The 15,492-nt window shown below is 48.2% G+C and overlaps 1 protein-coding gene across 1 annotated transcript in view; it reads right to left on the bottom strand.

The window, feature by feature from the left end:
• SORCS3 (sortilin related VPS10 domain containing receptor 3) overlaps nt 1–3,178 on the bottom strand; it is a 317,833-nt gene extending 314,655 nt beyond the window's left edge. Inside the window, exon 1 of the mRNA XM_064464110.1 lies at nt 2,123–3,178. Coding sequence (XP_064320180.1) covers nt 2,123–2,683 — 561 coding nt within the window. The 5' untranslated portion in view covers nt 2,684–3,178. The remainder of the gene's footprint in view (nt 1–2,122) is intronic.
• Between the last annotated feature and the right edge of the window lie 12,314 nt (nt 3,179–15,492).

The raw sequence follows: 15,492 nt of genomic DNA, 5'->3' as shown, positions 1-15,492 counted from the left end.
TTCCCTGAGTGACCTTGGGCAAATTGCTTGATGTTCCCATGCCACAGCCACCCCAACAGCAGACTTAGGTAAAAACTAAACTGCAGTAGGACAACAGGCATTGGATTCAGCCTTCTCTGCCAATAAATGAAAGGATCCAGGTTCAAGCATTTAACTTTCCCTCTACGCTACTTAAAAAAAATCCAATTAATCACTAAATGCAGTGTGTTTTCTCCAAGAGACAGGACAGAAAGTCTCCAAATGCTGAACCTCATATTAGAAAAATCACGAAAAGTTAACACTAGTATTTATTAACATGCTTGCTTTTCCTTCCTACAAACACCACACAAGCAATAAACACCAGTCTCTTGCTTTTGCTTATGCTTTTGAGTTGGAAGCTTTAAATGCGTGGTATCTTGAGGTGCAAAATTTTAATGGAAAGTCACAAGCAATCGAGACATGTTCCTTTATTACCCTTCTCAGTCATCTAGAGTTAAAGAATAAAGGGAACTAGTTATTTAAATGGTATCTTTAAAAGAAACCAAGGAAGGAGGGAGAATTCTGTGAAAATAGCTTTCTGACCTGTGCTTTAGGAAAAATAACCTTTCTTTCCCCTGCAAATGCCTACAGAATGAGTTTTCTCTGCTACTTTAGCCAGAAATACTCAAATACTATTTGAAATCCATGCTGGGAAGGGACAGGGGTGGTTTTAGCTTCTCTTGCGCAATACCCCTTGATTCAGCACCAAAATGAAACAAAAGAAAGGACATATAGGTTGCTTTCTTCATTGCATGCCATCTTATATTAAAAATAAATAATCCTAGAGACAAGTGTAATGCTAAAATATATGATGCAGCTGTTTTCTCTTGAATGTTTGCTTTCATCTTTAATGAAAGTGGAATTCATGTCTGGCAAACACAACTGCCTTTAAAAATTGGTTAAATCAAAGTAACATCTACATTGCTGTCAGAATTATTGCCTAAGTAATAATAAATAGAGAAAAAAACTTCCAGTCAAAAAAATAAAGAGGTGATTGAATTGCACGTTATGAAGCTATTGCTGATGCATAGATAGATAGACAGATTGATAGATAGACAATTTGCTTTCTAATGACTAATCAGTTTCATGAAGAATGTACCTGAAAATCCAGCTGATCTGTTTTATGCTGCTAATTGCTTTATGCCCATTTCCAATAGCGGCAAAACAATAAAAGAGGCATTTTCAAGGCAGTGACAAGCTATAATGATCAGAATAATGGGAATATTGTCACCAGACATAAAGGTTTCCCAGAGTCCTTTAAATTACGCCTGTTCTCAGACTTTACATTAGAGGGGAAATAGTATTTCTGCTGTCACGTTAAAAGAGAATTGAAGTTCTGTCCACAGCCATCTGCCAGGCGTTGCAAAGCAGGGTGCGAGGGAGGGCCCTGCACTACCATGGCACGAAGGCGGGTGGGCTTTCAGGACACCCCCCCACACGCACACACTGTCCCACAGACTTTTGGGGACACCTCAGCTACTCGCCATTGTTGACTTCAGGGGAAAGGCTTGAGATGTCATCGATTTTTTCATAAACTTTTCACTGTGCTCGCACTACCTGCCTCCTCTCGGAGCCCCTTAACGTGCTGGGGGGCTTTCCGCCCCTCAGTGAGTTAATGGGCTCTCGCCTGTGGCCAGCGTGCGGAGCGGGGAGCAGGAGGGCTTTCCCACCCCCGCTGCGCATCACTCGTCCCCGGCAGGGAGGCAGCGAAGCGCGCCGAGGTGTGTGTCACGTACGAACAGACGGAGAGACGGGGGACCCAGCTATGCCGGCAGCCGGGCCGGGGGCCGGGGCTCTGCCCCGCCGGGCCAGCGCGGCCCCTCCGGCGGCACTCCGGCCCCGGAGACCACCGCTCTGCCTGCGGGGGCGGAAAGGTGTTCCCATCCTCCTCCGTCTTTTCCCAGGAAAACTTTTCTCCTTTTCCGCCGCCATGGCCCCCTGTCCCCCTCCCGCTGGCAGTAAGAGCAAGGTGCCCGCCAAGCGACCCCTCCTCCCCGCGCCCCCGGCCGCAGCGGCAAGCGCGGCCCCATCCCGCCTCGCCGCGGGGCACAGGGCTCCCTCCCCGCCCAGCCCAGCCCAGCCGGGCCGATGGGGCGATACTCACGCTGCTGTTGTGCCCGGACCAGTGCACCATGGCTTGGTTGTGCGCCGCATCCCCGGTGAGCGCGAAGGCGGTGGTGCTCAGCCGCAGCTCCTCTGACCCCCGCAGCCGCGCCGCTCTCCCCTCCTCCGGGGGCCCGCGGGGCTGAGCCCGGGCTCCGCGCTGCCCCTCGGCCGCCGGCATCCCCCGGCCGCCGCCCGCCGCCAGCGCCCGCCGCCCCTCGCTGCTCCGCCGGCTCCGCGGCGCCGCCGGGCCCCGGCCCCCGGGCGCGGCGCCGCCCGCCCCCGCCGAGCGGAGCGCCGCTCCCCGCGGCCCCGCTCGGCCCCCCGGCTCCCCGGCCGAGCCCCCCGCTCGGCCGCCCGGCCAGCTCCGCAATCCCCGCGGCGGCGGCGGCCGCTGCTCCTGCCTAAGGCGAGACGAGGAGGACGGCCAGGAGGGCGATGGAGACGAGCAGGATCTGCAAGTTATTTCGGCGCCGGTACAACACCAAGAGAGAAGTAAGAGCCATGTCCAGGCGAGAAAAACGGTGTGGCAGGTCGGAAAGCAGTTAGTCGCCTTCTCCATGCCTTTGCGGAGCGAGTCGGGGGGCTTGGAGAGGGAGGGGGAACGAGGCGCTTGCGTTTAGGGCTTTTTTTTAAGGAGAAAGGGGCCGGATTCTAATTATAATAATTATTATTTGCAGAAGGCTCCTCTTTCTCTCGCTCTCCTTCTTCCTCTTCCCCCTTTCTCAGCCTCTGAGACGATGTCCAGGAAAAAAAAAAAAAAAGAAAAAAAAAAGAAAAAAGAAAAAAACTCTCTCTCCGGTAGTTGGATCCTGCTCCTTACTGTTGGTGGTGGTGGTTTTTTTATTTTTTTTTTTGAAAAGTGCTTTTCAGTGAAACTGTTCACGTTCAAGGATTTGATCAAGTGAGAGGGTAACACCACACGGGGGGAGGAGCCCCGAGCCGTGCCAAGCCGCCGCTGAAATACACCACCGAGTCACCAGCCGCGCCGCCGGGAGCGGGGCCGGGGGCGGGAGCGGGACACCGCGCCCCGCCGAATCAGCTGGAGCATCACCCAGCCTCTCCTCCTGATTTGGTACGTGTGCTCCTGCCCGAGACAAAGCTGCCGTCATTCACTGTTTCTCCTGATGTATATTTACACATCCTCGTATTTACAGCAGCGTAGGTACTCCTCGCCCTGTACGTACGAATGCGTACGTATGCAGAAAGGCTCGAAGGTAAAAATCCCCTGAAATCGGGATTCACGCCCAAGGTAAGGGGCGTAAGGCAGCGCAGCTGGGTGATAGCTCCTGGGTGACCCCCCACGCGTAACACCGTACTGCCCACGGACTCCGCCACCCAGCAGCACCGGGCATGTGGATGTTCCCGTCCCAAGCGGAGCGCCCCGGCCGTGGGAACCCGCGCGTGTGCGTGGGAATGCCAGCAACCTTGCCACAGTCCAGCAGGGAGACTAGCAGGATTTACTTGGGGGGGCGAATAACCAAGAAAGGGCAGTATCTGCAGGCAGCTCACTGCAGCAGCGTCTCGGGACCGTGTCGGGAGAAGGAGCGAGGGAGATGTGTTTCTTTAGACCGTGGCAGCGCGGCGCTCCCGCTCCCACGGCGGGGATGCAACACTCCGCCCGGCCAGGGCACCGGCTTTCTGCCAGCAAAGCCCAAGGAGACTTTGCAGCTTCGGCCCCCAGACGAGGTGTGAGCAACCTCACGGTGGGGAGGGGAGAGGGCAGTCTGCCGCCTCCCACGGCTGCGGGGCGTTCCCCGTCCTGCCGGGGTCACCCGTGGCACAGCCACCCGTGCCTGTGCCACGTCCCTCCGGAGCGACTCGTTGCAGCAACACGTCGGCACTTTCTATTCAGCTCAAACCCACGGTCGACCTTCCCCCGTTCTCGTCCTCCCTCGGAAAAGTGTCGATAATTAGCGTTATGTTAATCGTCCCACCCTCCCACTTACCGCATCAGCCATTCTTTGCCGTCCAAGGACGGATCCACAAACTACACGGCTCTCCCCGCGGTATCTCCCCCCCACCCCACACCGCCGCCAGTCCCACAGCGGGGACGGCTCAACAGTTTCTCCGCCTAACGTGGGTCTTCCAGCTCGGCAGGGAGAGAGGGGATGGGTGGTGGCTGTGCCCGGGCTGGGGTCTCCTTGCTACAGCCGCTGCTCCGCGCTTCCCCCCCTCCCTCTGCAAAGCCCCTAAAACCCGGCCGGGGTGGGGGGTAGGGTGTGAGGTCTGGGCAGCCAGGCTGCCCCTGGGGAGGGGGAGAAGCAAGAAGGGATTGCAAACACCTCTGGCTGTTACAAACGGTGGGCGCTGTCGCTAAATGTCTGTCCTGCAGGAGTGAACAGAGGGTCCGGGGTTTCAGCCGGTTTGCAGAGAAAAGCTCTAACAGCTCCGGGGAGGCGGGGTCTGAGGCAGCCGGGGGGGACACACACGGCACCCTACCCACGGGCAGGGCCCTGCCCGTGAGCCGCAAATCCCGACGCAGAGAGGGAAAGTGGGAGGGGGGGGGGGCAGGGGAAGCAAATCACCCGCCCCCAACCCAACGGATGTTATTTCTGGCTTGGAATCGGCTCCTTTTCAAACTACGCTGCCAAAGTGTTTGGGAGATGACATTTCATTTGTGTGGGAGCAGTGACGTGGGCCCCCGGCAGAGCGGATCCATAAACCCGGGGGCGAGGGGACTGCACAAGTTACACACACCTGGGGCAGGCGCTGCTCGGCACGAACAGAGCCGGGCCAGCCCCAAGGCTGCACCCTCCTGCTGCTTGTAAAGGAACAACATGGTGTGGGGAAGGGGCAGGACCTCAGCTGTCTCCCTAGATCGACTGCTGCAAGAACAGTGTCCCCAAGTATGTGGCATCAGCGGCAGGCATGCCACCCCTCTATCGTGCCATTGCTACGCAGCATGAAGGGATCCACTGCCCACCGAATGCCATCCTCCTACGGTGAGGCTGCAGCTGTGACACGCAGAACTTGTCCTTACATTATGATTAAAACTCCTCTAGTCCCTCTGGACTCAGCAGCAGCTCACTGCTGCTCCTGAAGACCTCAGCAAGTCCAGAATACCCGTCACCACAAAGTAAAAGCTACTGCAGGACTAGCAATTGCCACTGCTTAGCCATTATGCAGTCCACCCAGTCCCATTTCTCAGCCTTGCTGGATGCTGTTTAAGACCTAGCCCTTGTTCACATCTCTATCAGCCACTCATCTGTGCAGCATCACCCCTGAATTCATGACCAAAGCCCACCCACACGAAGACAGGACTTGTGGACACATCTCCTTTCCCAAACCCTGCCAGCACAAGGCATTGATTGCTTTGTGTCCACCACAACACTTTGTCACCACAAGAGCCCAGCTGCGCTGGACATGGCACAGAATGTGATGGGCTTCATGCACAGGTATGTTCGCCAACACTTTATTTAGGGCAGTACTTTTGGCACCCCAATAGCAGATGTTTCCTACCCTGCAGACTGAAGAGCTGTTACTTCCAACTAAAATCACCCTCTGTGAATATCATCCACACCTGCAACACTCAGGGACAACCCAAGACATTCAGTTCATCTATGTCAGCAAGATTACCCCAGGCCCTCATTCCTCAGACAGATATCCACAGGAAGAGCTGGTGTTTCTAAAGAAAATCCTAAAAACCCTTCATTAGTGCCTGCTTATTACTGTTAAATAATAGGATGCACGGCTGAAGTCCCACTGATGATGTGGGACTGTCTATTAAAACCTCCCCACTCCAGATCTCCCAGCACTTTTTGGAAGCCCCAGTGCTCTCTAATCCCTTTCCTTCTCACGAAGACAAAGGTAACGTGAGCAACACCCCCATCTCCTGCACAATTTGCGAACTGCGTGCCCATCACCAGCACACAGAAAAGGGGCTTTTCCAGTTTGTACCATTCACGTTGCAGGAATATCAGGTTTACTTCAAAACCTGGCCTCTTGCATGACACGGCGACAATGAGGGTGTCGTTTGACAAACCTAGATTTGCAGTCTATATCCAAGAATAAAAATGGAATAGTCCAACAGAGTATCCATTACAGCTGGTTTAATCCCTGGTCTAATCCATTACAATCTGCTTTAATCCCTACCCAGCTGCAAACATCCATTCAAAGAAGCAGGGATTGTGTTATATTATGTTGGATCATGTTGATTTTTAATTGATGTAAGGCAACCATATGCCATAACACCAGGCAATGCAGTAGATTTCTAAGTAAGCAAGTGAGTAAACGTTCTGGAAGGCAAATTGTGGCACAGATATAAAGTAGCAGAACATACCTATAACCAAGGGGGAGCCGGGTTCAATTAAGGAATGAAAGACAATTGGGGGAGTTATGTTTGTTTGGAGGCGATGATTTGGATGGAAGAAGTCTAATGACAATATATAAAGAAAGGAACAAATAGAGCCTGGCAACCATTTCACGCCAAAGCCTTCTAAAGCAGCATTGATAATTTGGGGGTTGTTGGGTTGGGGGTTTTTTGTTTTGTTTTTCCTATTCTGTGACTGTCATGGGAAAAAAAAACTCATGGAACTGAAGAGTTAACTCCTATCACATATATCAATAACTTCGCCATCACTACCTCCACTTCTGATTATAGACCCGCTCCCCCATCCCTTCTGTTTTGCCCAGCTCTGCCCATCGTTGCTCCGTGCCTCTCCTGCAGGACCACACACACCCAGGCCTCCCTGGAGGCCCAGAGCGCGTCTCCCAGTCATTGTCACCCCAGGAAACTTCTGAGTGGGAGCTGGAGCTTTACTTGCTGGAACCCAAAAGGAAGGGGTGGGGAAGAGATCATAAGAGGAAAATTTAGAGTCAGAAAAGAAAGTAATGCCCCAGCTACACAGCACTCTCTTCAGAAACATACACCCTCCCCTGAAGGTCTCCCGCACTACTCAAGCCTCCCAAGGGAGGAAATCCCACATGTACTAAGAGAAAAATCAATGCTTGCTTCAGTTAACTTTAACCTATTTATTATGTGTGAGACCAGTCACTGGAAAACAAAGCAGCTCTGTGATAATGCTGTCTTGTTTACCAGGGAAAGGCCTGAATCTACCTAAACAAAAATCATTAAATGTTGACGTTTTCCTATATCCTCAGTCTAAATATCACCTGCAGGCATTTCTGCTAGTATAGCACTAACCCCACTATGGGACAGATTTTCTCCTACCACAGCCAGTCAAGGGTGCGCAGCAGACAGCCTGACTCTGACGCACAGCAGGCCCATGGCAGGGAGCCTTTAGAATTGCCAGATTTGCTGCAAAGCTCCTAAACAGGGGCTGCAAAAAAAAAAAACAAACCACCACACGCTGCACAGATGCGGAAAGAGGGACTCTAGCTCCTGCACTGAACAATGAAGTGGGAGTCCAGCAGCCCAACACATAAGCATGTAACATGGGTACCACATACCAGCGTGCCAAGAGAAGTGTTTTGCACATCCTGGGTCACAGGACAGTGGTGGGACAATTTGATCACCGCTGATATTGGAGCAGAGTTCTCACAAAGTAGTGGGTCCCCTCACCGCATCACAGCACCACTACCCTCTTGTTCAACATCATCCACACAATGCTCCAGAGCAGGAGAGGGTGCCACAGGCCACACTGGAACTGCAGCAGGTAGAGGCTTAGCAGAGTGAAGAACCACTTCTGCAGATTTCACCCTAAGGCTCAGAACTTCACCAGCGTGAGCAGATGCAATGCCAGGTTTGTCTCCATCCCTCCTTTTGATTTTTTCTGTCCAAACTCCATGTCTGTGGGAGACAGAAGAGCCCCTTTCATTCAGGAATGCTCAGACAGCTCCACTATCTTCACCCACTGCAAAGGCTGCCCAAAAGGTGCACAACCTGCACAGTGCAGGTGAAGGACTTGGCGATGCACAGAAAAGGCAGAGGTTTTGGATGCTCTGGGGAGATTCTGAAGTTTTTAGATCATGCACCTGGTTAATGTTGGATTCTGGTGTAGGTCCTAAAGCCAAGATAAGAAAATCCCCTTCTGCTGACAATTAGCATCATCGGGAATGCCAGCGAGCTTATCAGAATGGAATGAATACATGGATTTGCAGCATGTACAAAAATAAGTTGTGCAGCACAAAATTTCACTGTGTTGAATTCACAGTATAATGCAGGTTGCATATAATTCTATCTTGGAGACCCCAGTCAGAAACACAGGATCCTTTGTCTCCCAGATTTCAGATTGTCCGGGACCACAGTAAGACCCTAGATTTTCAGAAACATTTGCCAAGCTTTTGGAAGTATGTTCCTTAGCATCACTTAGAAAGCTCTGGGTCAGGACATTCAAAGTGCAGCCCCTCTTTGTCTTCTGAATTCAAAGAGCTCATCTAAAAAGCTGGGTCCAGCTGTGCCCCATATAATGAAGAGAGGCATAATCATGGCTTAAGATGTTATAATATCCAAGAACATGCTATGAGTACTAACATAGCCCTACTGGAGAAAATCTGATTAAAAACAGGGAATGTGAGTAATATTCACATGGTCATTGATTCAAAAAGAGTAAACAACCCTCATCTCCCTCCCTGTCCCAAGGTATGCCTCAGTCTCACAGGTTCGATGGAGAAAAGGAATCCTCCTTACTGTTAGAAATTTTGTGCACCTCTCATCAGCTTTTCATTTCTGGTTCTTAATGAGGCTTCACATCTATGATTGTTTAAGAGTGCCTTTTGCCGCAAGGAAGCAGAGCACAAATACTGCCTTGTTGTACAAATAGACTCTTTGTGAACATGAAACTTCCCCTCTGATTGTTCCACTCCTTCCCTAGGGTGTAGTGAGATCTGGAAAGTTCCAGGTCTTCTCTTCAAGACACTCAAACAGGACGACGGTAGCTACAGCTACTGTGTTTTCAGTGGCTTGAAGCTGTTTGAACAGGGCAAGGTTTATCACAAACAAACTTTTGGTAGAAGCACAGTGTTAAATCTTGCCACCTCTTTTTGCTGGCCAAACACCCTTCCTCTTGTGCTAAGAGAAGAGGCATCCATCCTTAGCCACTGTGCCTGCTGGAACCAACCGGTTACCATCCAGTTCAGCCCTGCTGCCTGAGCTGTTCAAGTGACCGACATTAACAGTCACCAGCCAGTTAAAGCATTTCAGCTGTTCCTTATTTCAGCTGAAACAGCTTTGGGATACTGGAGGAGCTCAGCTGGTGTATCTGAAGATGCAGTAAAAAAAAGTAGTTGATGACCGTACTTGTCAGAGCAGGACTTGTCCCCGTGACCTAAGCATAATTCATATTTAAGCACAGGCTTTGAATTAGGGTTTAAAAACCACCAGATTTCACTAGTCACTAAGGTGAAACCATGTCAGAAGTGTCTAGTATTTATACAGCCTCCAAAAATAGGGATCTTGAGAGGTCACATAATTCATTTACCTTTCTCTAAAACAGACTCAGCTGCATTTAAACCAAAGCACAGTAGAATGTGCAAATCACAACTAAAACAATAGGATGAGACTCAGTTAAAAGGGAGAGTTTTGTGGAAGATATTAAATCAGCCAATGAAAGATAAATTGTGCTCTAGCAGACTCAATCTGTCCCTTCTCTCTGTCCCTTGTCTCTTCTGTCCACCTTGCACTGTGGTGGAAGGTCTATTGCCAGAGCCCGTCTCTCCATCCTCTCAACAATCCCACTAAAAAGATACCAACAGCTGATAGCTCTAGGCAAGAGAAAGAAATTGAAAATATCCCATATTTGTCCTGTATCCTGATGGGACTCCTGAAGGACATTTACCCTCTCCTGCCCTGAACATCTACTTAGGCTCCAAATTTCCAAGGCTTTGCATGGCTTGTAGGCTCAAAGTCAGCTGCTCCCACTTCAGTTCAAAAAGATTAAATTTCCATGACTCCCAAGCATCTGCTGGTTGGGATCCTACTTACATACCAATCACTGAAGAAACACCAGCCACTACCAGATGTAACTAAAGCTGTGTGGGGTGTGCAATATCACTTGTATTTTCCCAGTCCCCACCAAGGGATGCTACCGTCTGAGACCCACTGATTTTTGTTTGACACAAATTTCCCTTCTAGAGGAGTCCTAGGACTGGCTTATTGCAGACAGATTGTTATGATCCAAAGATTGCAACAGTGACAGCCCTAAATCCCATTAAGGAGTAATTAGCCCTCCAGGGCTGTGCACCAAAGTCCCTATGAGGCCACAACTCATGCAACAAAAACCATAACTGAGAGGATAGCTCAGGAATGTGTCACTGACCAGAGATGACCATGCCTTCTCCAAGCATTCCCTTGCAGCAGTGCTAGCTCCCAGGGCAAGCAGATAATGTCCCCAGCAATCCCAGCAGATTTACTTTCTTCCCTAGTCTTGGGGAGAAGCCCCCAGGGAATAATTTCAAGGGACTTTGTAGCCTCAAATAAGGAGGCACACCAAACATCAGCCACATCCAGGTCCCCACAGGCTACCGCCAAAAGAAACAGCAACAACTCACAAATCCAGAAGAATGGAAAACTTTCTTGACAACCTCCAGCCAGTCAGATACTGCACAGTAGATGTTTTAAGAAAACTTCTCTGTAGAAACCAGAAACGAGACAGAAAAACAATACAAACTGCCTTTTCCCACCCTGCGGAGCGCATAATACAAGAATTAAGCTGCTGTGGTCAGTGACACAGAAACAGTTCTCTACAATTAAGACTTTGCTCTTACCCCAGGTACTTTTTCCACTTTGTATCCTCCTCTATACAAATCTTTCCCTCTTCCACTCTCCAGCCTCCTCCCCCAAGCTTGAGATAAACTTAGAAGGGGAAAGAGATGTTTTTATTTCTTCTCTAATCAAACTAAATCCAAAGCAATTTGAGTGTGTTTGTGTGTGTGTGTGCAAAGACAGAATTTTCTTAGCAAGCTAGAGAGAAACAAGTCCAGCAGGGACCCCAGCTTTGATGGTAGGACTTCACAGGAGGACACTCAACCTGCCGCAGCTTGGTGCTGTTTTCTCTCCTACAACAAACACCACCTTTTAAGATTCTCACCTATGGCTATTTCCTTCCGTTCTTTTAAGAACAACCTCAAATAAGAGAGAAATTGAACTACAGCACTAGTCAACATGAATGGAAGGGTGTATATTTAGCGGGGACGAACAAAACAAAAAGGAAGTATTAATATAAAGAAAAATAACACAGAACTGCAGCAGCAAGCAGCTGGCTGTAGGCAGGTATTTCTTAGCAAGCCAGTCCCGGCAGTCCCTCAAATCTCATGTGCACTGATTCAGCAACAACTTACTCTTAAAAGGAGCCAGGTTGAATCAGATCTCATGTTAAGAGTTTGGAACATTCTGAAAGGGGCAGTCTCAGGCAAATTTACGCTCCCAACACCTCTAAGACCAGAAGTAGGACAAAACTAAGTGGCAGCTATTATAGCCTTTTTCTAGACAGTCTTGGCTGATAGTTTGAACTTACAGGGGGCTAAGTGAAGTTTCACACAACCACAGGAAATCAGAAAAATAACACTGGTCCCATGAAGAGAACATGTAACCCACACAGTGTAATGCATGCTCAGTAGTGGGCTGGCAAAGGCCAGGCATCACTGCTGTATGAGCTTCTGTGATGCAAATGCCAATTACTAAGTTAATAATCATTTAAACTCTCAAAATGCCTAGAGTTCCTGTGAGGATCTGGGAAAGGGCCTACTAATGCAGCAAAGAGACAATTCCCACTCTGAAGTCTAGGCTATGACTTTCAGACAACAGACGAGTTTACTACCTTTAGACAGAGTGCTAGTGAGAACAGCTAAGGAAGCTGATCTTCACAAAAACAAACTGCTGCTGGCAAAAATCAGGGAGTTCATATGGGGAGGGAGGAGGAACAACCTGCTCAGGCATTTTGTGCGCTGCAAAAGCGTGCAGCAGGCCAACGGGCGCACAGGCAGAGAGGCCAACACCCTTCTCTCGCCTTCCCCTAAAAGGGCACCTAACCACATTTGTTGCTCCAAACACAGAGTATATTTACTGTACATTCTACTAAGTGGTTTAACAGCTGCCTTCTTTTGGTGGTGGATTAAATCTATTCCTCAGCTTTGTTTGTCCAGGTTCCAGTGCAGCACCATAGAGACCACTCTTGTCATTCTCCCTTCTCTGAACCTATCCAGCACCTGGCAATTTTGGTGGTACTCCAGAGCTGAAGAGCAATCTCAAAAGGGTTAAAATTCAGGGGCACAAATGAAAGTGCAATTAATAAGCCTGCTACATAAAAGAACCTCATGCTCATAATGCAATCGGCAAGGGTTGAACATTTTTTCTTGGGCTTACTCTACTCCATTACTGCAATAACGCATGGTAATATAGTTAGCATTGATTTGCCGCAAGGTACATGTTCTACATCTGCAAGCTAACAGGGAAAAAGGAGGGAGTGTCTCTCCTTGAAAGGCTGGAATTACTTAATTATCTAAGGAAAATGACATGCAGATTTAACAGCACAGGGAAGGGCTAGCACTGACTTCCCCCATTCCCAAAGAATACAGAATAACACTTCTCTGCTACGTGATCTCCATGCAAAGCAAACGCTCCTGGTTTGTTATTATTAATTACCCCTGCTCCTATCACTGGAATTCAGAGGTGTTGGGACTTTGCATCACCCCCAGCTACGCTTGCTATTCATAAATCATACTGAGAGGGGTTGCCAGTAGAGGAGAGGAAATACTAAACGAAACTTGTAAGCATCTCTAAATAGGCAGCTGTTGTTCAAAGAGGCTGCAGTCCTCTGCACAGAGTCGGATGTAAACCAGCATTAGTGTTACAAGACAGCAGGAGACATATGTCACAAGTGAGCAGGCAAGACAAGGAAACAACATATTCAGACAGAAAAGATAAAGGAAAGCCCCAGGGGATGGCCCAGGGGATTAACCTTTCATCTTGACATCTACAGGTTAGATAGATCAGATGGTCTGATAAAAGCTGAAATGCACTATTATGATTATTAATCTGTAAGGGGTTAACTGTAGTCCAAACGGAGATAGAGGTGATTGTTCTAGTGCTCAAACCAGCACTGATTTTCTCTTCAGAGCCTGGACCTAATAATTTAAAACCTCTTTCCCTGGAGCTGAAATTGCCTCACCACTTCAAAGCCAAAGCTCTGAACAAGGTTTTGGCCATCCCACACCTTCTACCCCTTTATACAATTATACGTTCCACAGGAAATATTCATTCTCCTGATTCACTCTCCTGCTCCTCACAATAGTTGTGCTAAACTATTGCTCCTTTTTAGAGGGGTGTTGAGTAAGGAATTGAGAAATATAACCTTGATACCTGAGAGTTTTATCTCATCCCAGTTACTACACTGATGACAACACTTCGTGACTGATACCACTCACTTGCCTTCTGGCTAACAACAGGGCAACCCTTTATCAGATCTGGGTGAAAAAATAGGTTGGGGCCACCTGGACCCCTCTTTAGCCAGAGACAGAATGTGCTCTCCATTCACAGCTTTTTGCTGACTCTTTGTTAAGATCATTTCAAAGTTACAAACAGTTGAGACTTGAAAGCAAGGTTTGCTGGACAGGAATTGTAGCTTCTCATAGATCACTCAAGGTATCCTGAGAAAAAGAGGAGCAGAAAATGAAGGGCAGACAAACCCTTCATTTGGTCACACATCATTGCCAGTTCAGTTTTCTTACTTTGAGGAAAGGAAGGGTTCTTCCCTGCTTTCCTCCCCCCTACCTTTTACAGTTTAACCCAGAGAAACTAAAGATTTCAGGGTTTTTTGTTCTTTTTCCATTGTGGAGCTTGTGTGTTTTCCCTTTCCTCACTTTGCACCTTTTAAATACTCCACCACTGGAAGCTTGACAGAGTGGCAAAAGAAACAATGAAAGGAACACAGAAAAGGAACAAGAAATCAGCTGGAAGTTATTCATTCCAGTCTTCTATCATATACTGAAGAAAAAAGGGACAAAATGGGGTTAAAATATGATCTTCAAACACTACTGATCTGAAATCCTGAAATACTGAGATTTCTGGTCTCAGTGTAAATCAGAGGGAGAAGGGACAACAACAAAAAAAATCACAAAGACCTTAACAGATACAGTCTTTTCTTTAAATCTTTAAATTTTTCTTTAAAGAATTCTTAAATTGAATTTTTTTATTAAATCAAACAGATTAGAATTAGTAGATTGCTGTGTAACTTTTACATACAGCAGGTTCAGCCTGACACTGTGCTTTTCACAAGTGGATTTCTTATTAATACCATAACAGCATTTATATTTTGCAATTAACTTTCCCCAGCCCAGACAGAACAGAATATTTCTTATTTCTCTCTCTAGATTTTCCCCTATACTGCCATCATCACTACATTACCAGCACAGGAAATTCAGAAGTACTTTAAACTGGCAACTAAAGAATCTTCTATACCTAGGTCTCTCGTTGAGGTCCACCTTTATCACAGAAGTAGACACAGGAGGGAGCTCACACACCCCCATTCACACTGAGGTTACATCTCTCCCTGCAGCAACTGAAGTGATTTAACACCTCTAATTCTCAATTCAGGGTTCCTTTAGGTCTTGGACTTAGATTTCCACTCCTGCTAGAACAAAGGTCTCCCTTTCTAGGTAGCAGAGCAACCCCTCCATACCAGAAGTAGAACATCTATAGCAGTGTTGGCTGAGCTGAGACCAGAGGGATGAAATTTTGCTCACCAGATTTAGCAGTCACAGATGAGGCAGCACACACGCCTGTAATGTAGCTCTTAGTACTCCTGGCTGAACTTTCAGCTGCCTTTTATGTTTGCTGCTGGCCCTCTACTTCTTTCTCCAAGCCAGACCTCACAAAGAAAACCCTAGGAGTTTCTTTTCTTCAGCCTCCTCCTGTTCTGCCTAAGTCCATGAGTGCAGCAAAAGCCGGCTCATGGGGAAGGAGGAGCAGGACTTCCTTCTATTCAGCAGCTTTTCTTATATGTGCAGCCACCTATGCAAAGGTCTTGAAGATAATGCCTGCTGACCCTTTCTATTCCTTTCTACAAGAGGTTTTAATCCTCTTATTTGCTTATCTCTTTCCCATTGCCCATCATTGGTGTATTTCATAGAATCACAGTATGGTTTGGGTTGGAAGGGACCTTTGAAGATCATCTAGTCAACCCCCCTGCCACAGGCAGGGACACCTTTCACTAGATCAGGTTGTTCAAAGCCCCATGCAACCTGATCTTGAACACTTCCAAAGATGAGGCATCCACAACTTCTCTGGGCAACCTGTTCCTGTGTCTTACCACCCTTATCATAAAAAATTTCTTCCTTATTTTCAATATAAACCTACCCTCTTTCAGTTTAAAACCGTTGCCCCTTGGTCCTGCCTCTACAGGCCCTGGTAAAAAGTCTCTCTCCCTCTTTCTTATAAACCCCCTTCACATATTGAAAGGTCACAATAAGGCT

This window comes from Phalacrocorax carbo, chromosome 12 (genome assembly GCF_963921805.1).
Source record: "Phalacrocorax carbo chromosome 12, bPhaCar2.1, whole genome shotgun sequence".
NCBI classification, from domain to species: domain Eukaryota; kingdom Metazoa; phylum Chordata; class Aves; order Suliformes; family Phalacrocoracidae; genus Phalacrocorax; species Phalacrocorax carbo.
Note: the sequence above shows the minus strand (reverse complement) of the source record. Positions and strands in the feature narration are given on the sequence as shown.